The 10,555-nt window shown below is 55.8% G+C and overlaps 1 protein-coding gene across 1 annotated transcript; it reads right to left on the bottom strand.

The window, feature by feature from the left end:
- Window positions 1-2,074: 2,074 nt before the first annotated feature.
- Window positions 2,075-5,574, bottom strand: LOC139683394 (green-sensitive opsin). Its single transcript, XM_071578490.1, has 5 exons — window positions 5,214-5,574; window positions 3,315-3,483; window positions 2,767-2,932; window positions 2,415-2,654; window positions 2,075-2,206 (listed from the first exon to the last, which is right to left on the bottom strand). The coding sequence occupies exons 1-5, from the start codon at window positions 5,572-5,574 to the stop codon at window positions 2,075-2,077; spliced, it is 1,068 nt and encodes a 355-aa protein (XP_071434591.1).
- Between the last annotated feature and the right edge of the window lie 4,981 nt (window positions 5,575-10,555).

Raw genomic sequence — 10,555 nt, 5'->3', positions numbered from 1 at the left:
TTTGGGTGAGGAGAAGGGAGTGCCATCATCATCCTCAGCTGCTGCTGCAGAGGGGCTGGAGGCAGAGCAGAGGGGTCACTCTCTTAGGGCAGGTTTGCCTTCGATTGCTGCCCATAAACCAGTGTCGCTGCCTCCGTCCTCAGAGAGCTCGAGGAAATGGGCTCAGTGCTTTGTAGGGAAGGCAAGGAGGCTCCCGAGACTGGGAGAGTGGCCCTGAATTATTCAGCACAGCTGTCGGTGCAGGAGTGGAGTGGGAGCCGCTGCTGTGCTGCCCCAGCACAGGGATTTGGGGGGTGTCTGCCCAGGGCTGTGCAGGCAGGAGGGGCTGCAGAGCTGGGGCTGGTGCCCAGTCCTTGACCCTGTCCAGGGCTGTGCCCACAGGAGGGGCTGCAGAGCTGGGGCTGGTGCCCAGTCCTTGACCCTGTCCAGGGCTGTGCCCAAAGGAGGGGCTGCAAAGCTGGGCCTGGTGCCCAGTCCTTGCCCCTGTCCAGGGCTGGTGCTTCACAGCAAAAGGTGTTTTCTATCCCTGCATTCCTATCCCAGGGGTGAGCCTTGGGCTTCCCACTGCTTTTGGTTGCTTTGGATCAAAAGTGGAGGAAAGACACCTGCGAGGGGCAGGTGTGAGGTGAGCAGGGAGGGGCAGAGGGTGGGGGCCCGACAGGGTTGGGGCTGGGAATGGCTCTTCAGCCACTCCAGAACGAATTCACTGACACAGGGAATGATTTTTCCTGACTCTGCCAATTCTGTAACGACACTGACTGGAAGGGCCCCGCAGGGAGGGGAACTTGAACTCTGCAAAAAGCTCTTTGCTGAAGCTTTATTTAAGGCTACGTGGGGAAATCTTAAAGGATGAAAACCAGCAGCTGTTGGTGGGCTGGGCAGTGAGGGCCGTGGGGCAGCAGCAGCACCAGCTGTGCCCTGTCTCTTTTTGCCTCTAAACCCTTTTGGTCCTCCAGCTAATGGGGCTGTCACCTTGTGGGGATGGTCTCTGCCCTCCCCTCTGCTCTGGGCCGGTCTGATGCACAGATCCCCCTTCCTGTGGCTTTTGGGACAGCTCTGGGCCTGTGTCTCCAACAGCAGCGTGGCATTGCCCCAACTGGCCACCAGCATCTTGTCACCAGCCCAAGAGAAAGGACAAGGACTGAGCATCTGTGTTTTTCTCTGTGCTGCTTCTGTTTATTTCTTATTTTTTAATCCCTACTTCTTGACCGTAGACGTCCTTGTGCTGACATGATATTATTTATTTATAAAATATGTACAGGGAGCGCTCGGGTCCCGGCCCCACCCGCCAAGGTTGGCCGTGCGTGTCCAGCCGCAGCAGAGGTGGAAGTGGGTTCTCTGCCTCGGAACTGGGAGGAGGAGAAGGGAGAGGGCTGAGAAGGATAGAGACTTCAAAGTGTGTGAGCAAATATTTACAGGTTCCAAGACAAAAAAATATATATCTACAGTGTTGTCTTGGGGATAGAGGATGTTGGGCTGGAGGCGAAGCTCGTGGCTCCGTTTGTTATATTGATTTATGGGATGTGGGGATTGATTCCCGGCAGTGGGAGTGCAGCTCTAGTGAGCTCTGGGCTCGGGCCCTGCCAAGGGGGCAGCTGGGGCTACCCTGGCCATGGGGGCCTGTTCCTGGGGGCTCTGCAATGGTGCTTTGTCCAGATACTTAGGGTTTTGCAAATGAGGGCTGGATATTCCTGCAACGCTCCCAGGGGAGGGGGGAGCTGGTGGGGAGCACATTTCAGGGAGGAAGATGTTGCAGTTTGGGAGTTCCCACTGACTGCTGCTCTTTGAATACTATGTGAACAAAATGGGGAACTGGGCTGGGGACAGGCAGGGACAGTCCCCAAAGGTGACCTGCCTGTGTCAGTGGGGCAGAGCTCAGTGTGCCTCGTGTGCTCTGGGGGTCCCAGGGGTCCCAGGGATGTGCTGTGGGAGGGAGGGCTGCAGGGGGGTTGCTACGGCAGGACATGCACAGCTAAATTCTCGTGCAGGGGAGGGGGCAGAGCATGGGGGGGTGTGTGGTGTCTGTTTTGATCCCCGAGCTCGCAGGTCAAACCCAGTTCAAACTGTCCATGGTCTATGCAGGTGATACTTGGCTGGAGGAGACAGAGGAGACCTCGGTCTTGCTCTGGGATACAGAGGAGGAGGTTTCTTCATCCCCAAAGGGGTTCTTGCCGCAGCAGATTGTGGTGATCATGCAATTACGGAACTGATGAGGGGAGACAAATGAGAATGTCAGCACTGGGGGGCCACTGGGGACGTGCCATGAGACCAAACCCCTCCAACAGCCCCTGAACTTGCTGCTGCCTCCAGACTGAGATGCAGCCCCTCTGGGGAGGAGCATCGTGCCTGCGGTGACACCAGATGGCCTGGTCAGCCCAGGGCAGAGGCTCACCCTGTGCCATGGGGCATCTCACCTGTTTGTTCATGAGGACGTAGATGATGGGGTTGTAGAGGGAGGAGCTCTTGGAGAAGAAAGCAGGTACTGCCATCAGCGTGGCTGTGAAATCTGCTCCCTTGTTGGTGAAGATCCAGAAAGCCACCACAGCGTAGGGTGTCCAGGCCAGCATGAACCCCAGCACCATGAGGATCACCATCCGCGTCACCTCCTTCTCCGCCTTCTGGGTCGTGGCCGATTCCTGCTGCTGGGCAGCTGCCTGTGGGCAGAGCAGGTGGTGAGGGGCACCTGCAGCCTTCCCCCCCTGCACCACCTCCCCTGTGCTGCCCGAGCTGCCTGTCCTGTCCTCCTTAGTCCCCTCCCGACGTTACCTCTCGGACTTTGCAGACGAGGCGCCCGTAGGAGAAGAAAATGACGATGACCGGGATGATGAAGTGGATGACGAACATGTAGAGGACGTAGGACTCGTTGTGGAAGTCGGGGTTGTGGGTGTAGTAGTCGGGCCCACAGGAGCACTGCATCCCCTCTGGGATGTACCTGTCAGTAAGAAAGGCTGGGATCTGCACCTGGACCCTCCCAGGGGGCAGCCAGAGGGACTCAACCCCAGGACCAGATTCCCTGAGGGTGGGGGATGCTGAAAGAGTGGCATATGTGGTTTGGGTGGGCTCCTCTCTGCCCTGTGCCCTGGCCTTGCTGGCTCTCAGCCCATGGCTCCTTCAGGGCCAGCACCAGCTGTGCCAACATGTTGCACTTGGGCACTCAGCACCAGAGTGTTGTGACACTCAGTGCCTCCCACGGAAAGTGGGACATTTATTCCTCCCTGCCAAGGCTGAGCACTTGGCTGCTGGGAGCCCCCTGCTCTCCCTCTGCTGACAGAGGGGTGCTGGGAGCTGCTGCTGCTGAGCACCCTCCAACTCACCTGGACCAGCCGAAGAGGGGAGGGGCGGCACAGGAGATGGCCATTACCCAGGTGAAGGCGATGCCCATCATGGCGTGGGTGGCAGAGAAGCGGAAGTTGCCCATGGGCTTGCAGATGACGATGTAACGCTCTATGGCCAAGACCACCAGGGACCACAGGGCAACCTGGCCTGTGGGAGGGAGAGAAAGAACTCAGAGCCCCTCTGGCCTTTATCTTCCCCTCGTGGTTGCAGAGAAGACTAGAGGGAACTGAGGGGCTGGGAATCAGCACAGGGTAACCAGTAGCCTACTAAATAACTGGGAGTCTCCTGCCCATAACGTACAGAATTTCTGGGAGCCAAGAGGAGTGTCTGCACCACAGAGAGCTGCTGGTGGCAGAGGAGGGATCGTGGTGGGGTTTTAATAAATTAGAAGTCAAGGGGGTGAATCCCACCTGGGTGTGAGGAAGCAGTTTCCGGCGAGGATGCCTCCAAACCTGTTGAGCCCTTTAAATGTGTATTTCACGAGCCTTCCGCTGGCTCTGCAGCAGGGGAGGGGTGGGGGGGCTGTGTGGGTGGGCATGTGTGCACATGTATTTATGAGGGATAATTAAACTTCGGGGGATTGGGAGCATTTAGTGGTGCTGTAAGCCTGCTAATGCCCCCAGCTGTGATAATCTGCTGATAACTACACCCTGTGCTGGGATTCGCTGGAGACCTGCTGCTCACACAGCTCCTGCTTCCCATCCAACTTTCTTCCCTGGGAACAGGAGCCTCCTCCTCCTCTGAGATACAAACACTGGAAAGGCAAATAATGTTGCCCAAAGCCCCCAGGCTCACTGAGCAGAAATGGTGCAGACCTGTGGGATCTTCTGACCCCAAGACCAAGCCCTTCCTTGGTCCTTGCCTTGGGTCAGGACATCTAGCCATGCCTTTGCCTGGCAGAATACTCGTATTTTTTAAAGGTATATATTTTCAGATCAGCATCATTGTGGGAAATCGCCCCATTTAGGGTAAAGACAGTGAAGTCCTTGTGGTGTTTCTGGATTTCGGTAAGAAGGACTGTTGGCTGTCAGATCCATCATGAGGTGTTGTGTGGGCCTGGCTGGCTGTGTGGGCGCCGGTGCCAAGTGAATTCTCCCTGTTTTGCACGGGGCTTTCTGCAGGGCAAAGTGTTGGTGGCACTTGTGTCCCTGAGAAATGCCATCAGGAAGCTCCCAAGGGCAGCCAAATTTGGTGCAACTAGGACAGAGCTGAGCCATTGCTGCAGAGCCTGGGAACCACCCTCGATCCTCCTCCCCCTCCACTGCTGCTCTCTCTGGGTAGGAGCTGCTGCATCTTCCTTCTGCCTCTGGGTAAGCTGTGAGCTCTCTCCATGCCTGTACCTCTTCCATGGGGTTCCCTTCCTAAGGGATATCTCTTCCCTCCCTGAACTCTGTGTTTTCTCAAAAAGGGAAGCCTTTTGGCAAAGACATCAATCCTAGAACTGTTATGGTTGGAAAAGACCTCTAAGATGATCAAGTCCAACCCTGTGCTTGGTCCAAGATGTTTGCCATTGATTCAGGGACATGGTGTGGTCATGCCCGGGGGGGTCTCTCAGAGCCACCTCTGTGTGAGACCCCTGAATGAACCCAACCAGCGTAGCCAGGTGACCCAAGGCTGGAGCCTGCAAACAAGGGTTCCTTTCCTTGCTGCTGCCTGGCTAGTGATGGGATGGAGGCTTCTTGGCATCAAGGTCAGACATGCACAAATCTGTTTTCCTGCCCAGTTTTAGGTGCAGGGAAGCACTGCCTGCACGGCGAGCTCTGCCCCGCACAGCGATGTGGGAGGGACACTGCACAGCCCAAAGGCACGAGGAAGGGCAGGAACTGGGCTCCCAAAGCCCTGAGGAAGCAAGACCCAAGCCCCACCTCAGCCCTTACCTCCGAGCGTGGCGAAGAAACCCTCCACGGCACAGCCAATGGGGCCGAAGACAAAGTAGCCATTCCAGGCAGTGTAGAAGGTGACGGTGAAGCCAAAACAGGCCATGCAGAGATCAGCCACTGCCAGGTTGACCAAGATGTAGTTGAGTGGCTGCCGGAGCTTCTTGTGTTTGAAGGTGACCAGCAGGGTGAGAAAGTTGATGGGAAAACCGGTGGAGATGAGGAAGAAGATGTAGCAGCACACGACGCGGTATTTCCAGGGCTCGGCCAGGTAGTACTGGGGGTACTCGAAGGGGCTTCGCACCACCCCGGTCTTGTTGGACATTGGCACGTAAAAATTGATACCCTCCGTCCCGTTCATCCTGCCAAGGCTACAGCAGCTGCTCTCCCTTTGGGGTTTCCTCTAATTAATTTTGCTTCAACCCCAATTAACAAGAAAAAAGGGAAGTCCCACCTCCCCAGTGTGGAAAAATACCCAATTAAAGGATTCCCCCCAGTCCAAAAAATGAGTTAATGGAGGGCAGTGGAGGCTGAGGGGACGGGAGGTGGTGCCCTGCCCCTCTGCCGCGCCGGGGGCTGGCAGTGCCCACGGGCAGGGAGCTTTTATACCCTTGGGCCTCCCAGAGGGGGCATGGGGGGAGCCTGATGAGGGGCTCGGCTAACTTTGTGTGACAAGGGCAACGGGATTGAGAGGGGTTGATGGTTTAAGCACCCTCTAATCAGCCAGTTGGCCCCAAAACCTGCATTAAAGCGTATTAATTGCCATTAAGTGTTTAATATTGTTTAAGGAGTTGGGGGGAGGAAGGATGGGATGGGGAACCCTTGGGAAGATGGGCAGAGGTGGGAGGAGCAGTGAGCAGTTTGGGAGTGGCTGTTTTGGGGGACATGTGGAAATGGGGCCATGCTGGGGTCCACAGTGTGTCACAGGCTTTGGGGGGTCCCTGGGTGGCTGAAGGACCCCATGAGAAGGCTTGGGGACTGGGGAGTGCCCTGCTCTGCCCCACTGACCATGGGGAGATCACTGGGGGAAGACTGGAGTGAGCTCTGTGGGTCTGAGCCATTGGCTTAACTCCATGTTTCAGGTGCTTGGTTCAGTGAGGGGCTGCTGGTGTGGATGTGTCCCCATCACAGAGCAAATCCAGGCTCTGGATGGGGCCAAGGGCCACTACTGTGCAAGGAGAAGGGCAAAGGCAGGAGGGGAAACCACTTCCCATTGCAAACACTGCAGTCTTGGTAAACACAGCATTTTGGGGCAGGTCTTGGTTGTGTTACCCTGAATCACACCCTGGTTGTGCCAGAGGGCAAAAGACTTGGCAATGATGTCCTGAATTCCCTCCAGAGAGAGTGCAGAGAGACCAGACCAGCCTGGGAGAACAAGAGGAATGGAAAGAAGCATCTCCCCACCTCTCAGCATTGAACATGTAGTGTGGGATCCCCATCCCAGCACACATGAGACTGTGAAACCTTCCCAGCAGGATCAGTGCCAGCTTGGAGCACCAGTGCTTCATCTCATCCAAGCTCTTCCCCATTCCTCCTTCTGGGTCATGGGTGCTCCTTCTCCAGGAGACCTGGCTAAGGCGCCTTAGGAAGCTCTGCCATTAATCCCTGGCATCTGGGGTGTTAATGGCCCTGAGCGGATAACAAGGTAAGCTCAGCCTGCTCCTCACCACTGCCCTCTGCAAGACATGGTGCATGGAAAAAGTCAGCGTTGTCCTGTGGGATGAATGAGCCCTTCTGCAAGCCTGGAGCCTCTCCGAGCCGGGGGACGGGAGCGGAAGGCTCAGGAGGGTGGGATGGGTGATGTCCTAAGTGCTGATCCGCCTGCAGAGATCCAACAGCAGCAGAACTAGGACATGGCCAGAGGAAGTGGGTCACACCAGCCTCAGATGCCCTGCCATGGGTGGCTGTGTCTCTTGGCATTACCTCACTGAATGTCCCATGAATCCACTGGCCATGAAATTCCGGGTCTGGGCATTCCTCAAGGGGAAGAGCTCCTTGTGGAGAAGTCCCACGGCTTTACTTCCCATAAAGATTTACTTCATGTCTCTCCTGGCCATAGTCAGGCTTCTGGATGTACAAAAACTGGGCACATTGTTGCAGAATTAGTTGAATATCAAAGAACCACCCAGAAATGCTAATCCACATAAACAGCTGTGCATCCATCTCAGTTCCAGTGTGTCTCTCCCAGCTTCCATAGGAGAAAGCAACTCTCCTCAGCCAAAATATTTCACTGTGAATGGCCTACCTTCGAATGACTTAGACCTTGCTGTCAGCACCAGGAGCACCTGAGAGCTCTGGTGCTTCTCCAGCGTTTTGCATTTGGACACAGGTATCTCATGGGAAAGTTAATTTTCCCCTCCTGTCTCTGAGACTTCCTTCCACCTCTCTGTGTGTCCTGCAGTCACCTGAAGAGTTGAGAGTTGTGCAAAGCACAGCTATGGGGGAAGAGGGGCCCTGACAGGTCTGGGTGCTGGGTGCAGTACATTATTTTGCAAAGGGACTTTTCCTGGCTCAGCAGACCCTCTCCACTCTCTTTCACATGAGGTGTGGTCCAGGTTTGTCTTCATGTGTGGTCCCTTTCAGAGAGAGAGAACAGCCAGCAAGTCTTTCACTGGACTGTCAACAAGATCCAGACCAGGACCATTCCCTTTTTTGGGAGCTGACTATGGGACAGGTAAGCCCGAGTGACCTCTGCAATGCCACCAGGGCTGTCCCTTCCCAGCTGCCCTGAGCCGAGCCCGGGGTGTGGGGCAGTGCCCCGAGGTGGTGGATTTATGAGCTGTGCTCAGGTCAGCGCAGCCGGAGCAGTTCCAAAGGCCTTGAGTAAACCCAGAGCAGGGAAATGACACCGACAGGGATGGCTGGTCCCTCCAGGACGTGTCCTGAATGCAACCTCGGCCCCTGCTGCATCTCTGTCACAGAAATGGAAAGCGATGGCTTTAATTTGGTGTCTCTTAGCGGGGAAACTTTATGGGCTGTTCTGTCTCCTGGAGAGCTCTTGGTTGGTTTCTGTGCTGACTCCACGACAAAAAGGCAACAACAAATCCCAGGCCCTGGCTAATGCAGGAGGAGAGCTTTGCTGCCTTTGTGTTTGTCCTCAAGAAAAGGGTTTTCTTCCCCCTCGCAGGTTTTTCTGCTTTGCCAAGCTCTTTGAGATGAGATTGTCTCTCATTTGTTGTTTGTTCGCTCGCTGTGTGACAGGGCCCTGAGCTGCTCTGGGCTTTCATGTCCTGTGTAAAGCAAGAAATGATAATTGTAATCAAATAAGTGACTTCATGGAGCTGATACGGTTGGTTCTCAGGGCTCGGTGACAGGCACAGCACACCCGCAGGGAGGTGGGTCCCTGGAACCTTCCCTGTGCCCAGCTCTGCCCCACGACTGGACACAGGCACAGAGGCCACTTGTCCAAGGGCACAGGGAACAACTGGCAGAGCAAGACAAAACTTTGTGCCTCAATTCTGGAGCTGGGCTGAGGCCACAGCCCCGTGAGCCTCGGCCATGAACACAACGCTGCCTGCAGGGCAGTGCTGAGCTCCCTCTGCTGCTGGCTGGGTTTGCAACGTGCTGCCCCAAATGTCCCCTCTGGATGGGCCCGTTCCTCCCCAGTGGGCAGGGGCAGAGGGAGGAGGTGCCCCTGGTACCCGCTGCCCTGGGAAGACCCCGGTGCCTGGTATCACATTGCAGCCACGCGCGGCCGCTGCGCTGAGCCGCTTACGCCGGACTTGTGAGCTGCCCTGCCAGGAAAGATAAAGCCAGAGCGTTATAGAGACCATATGGAGGGGAAGAAAACCCTTTATCCTGTAATTGGCTTCGCTCTGCAGTGGAGGTGAGGCTGAGTGGAGCTGACAGGCCGTGATGGGCCAGGCGCTGCCAGCCGCCCGTCCAAAGCAGGATGTGTGTGCACAAACTTGTAGATCAATCCATTAGAGTGGATCAAATAGATTTAAACATGTGGCAGGGAGAAGGAGGACACAGATGTATTTACAATTCAGTTCAGTGGGCCCTTCCTCCCCCAGCAGGGATTACCTGGGCATGGCCATGGCAGTGCCCCCTGGGCATCTGTCCAGGAAGGGATCTGGGGGGCACAGGGAGCTGCTCTGTGCCACACCCTCACTTCTGTCCCAAAAAAAGGAGTGCACAGAAGACTGTCTCCTGTCTCTCACCCACAAGGTGTGGGCAGGAGGGACCCCAGCTCCAGTTTTCCTGTTTTCCTGCAGATTCTCCATCATCATCCTGCTCCAGGCTCTCTCCCTGGCACAGCCTTGCAGGGGTGGATACACTAAGCCCTAAAGCAGCTGGGAGGTGGGGAGAGCTTCCCCACTCCAACCTCTTCTCATGGTACTTGCAAGCAGGCAGGCCCCTGTCAGCTCCCAGGCTTTTCCTCTGGCTGCTGATCCAGGTAACATCTCTACAAGAACTGTAGGATTTCCTTGGAGAGACAGACAGTCTTTGGGCCCTGTCATTTTCTTGCCAAGGAGCTGAGCAATCTCAGCTGAGCTGTGAACCTGCTCTGCTCCGTGTGGTGCTGTCAACACTCCTCCCTCAGCCACACTCCGGGGCTGAGCAGAGTGGGCAGGTGTGCATGGCAGTGCCCCAGCCCTGTGGCACTGCGGAGGAGCTGCGGGCACAGCCTGCCCTGCACATTCCCTGGTGCTGGGACTGTGCCAGGGAGCCAGTCCCGCTCTGACAGGGGCGATGGCGAAGATGCTCCTGTGAGATCTTCCCATCTTGCAAGCTGGAGTCAGTCCCTCGCTGGAATTCATTCTGGTTTATGGGCTGTCTGAGCCAGGTGGGTGTCAGGCAGGAGATAACGGAGAGCTGGAGCTCAGGGATCTGTGCCCAGCTCTTCCCTCCAAGCTTTTCTTTGCCCTGCTAGTGGCAGGTGCTTGACTACAGAATCACAGAGGCAAAAGAAAGGCTTTTATCTAATTCCAGAGGGATGGATGTGCACAGCACCATCCTCCTTGTTCCCCTGTGCTGCCGTGGACCAGCCTTGAGCCCAGCTGAGCCGCCAGAAAAGGGGGTTCAGGCACACAGAAACAATCCAGCTCTTTCATTTTTAATTTGTAAATCTCATTTGAAGTGGAACCCTGGTATTCCCGAGGGCCTTGTAGTGGCTGCTTCCATCCCTCCACAGCGATGCTCTACACATGCTGCTTCGTTTTGTCATAACTGGGTCAATTTATTTCTTTCCTTTCTAATACAAGCCTTTGGTTTTCTCAGTGGAAGCCTGGAGACTGCTGTGACATGGGCAGCTGGGTTATAATCTTTTGGGAAACAGCACAGAGGAAATTTGGGGGTTGCCTGCTTGTTTTCTCTTTCCAGCAGGGCTGTTCCCTGGT

This window comes from Pithys albifrons, chromosome 28 (assembly GCF_047495875.1).
Source record: "Pithys albifrons albifrons isolate INPA30051 chromosome 28, PitAlb_v1, whole genome shotgun sequence".
NCBI lineage: Eukaryota > Metazoa > Chordata > Aves > Passeriformes > Thamnophilidae > Pithys > Pithys albifrons.
This window is presented reverse-complemented; position numbering and strand designations above follow the sequence as displayed.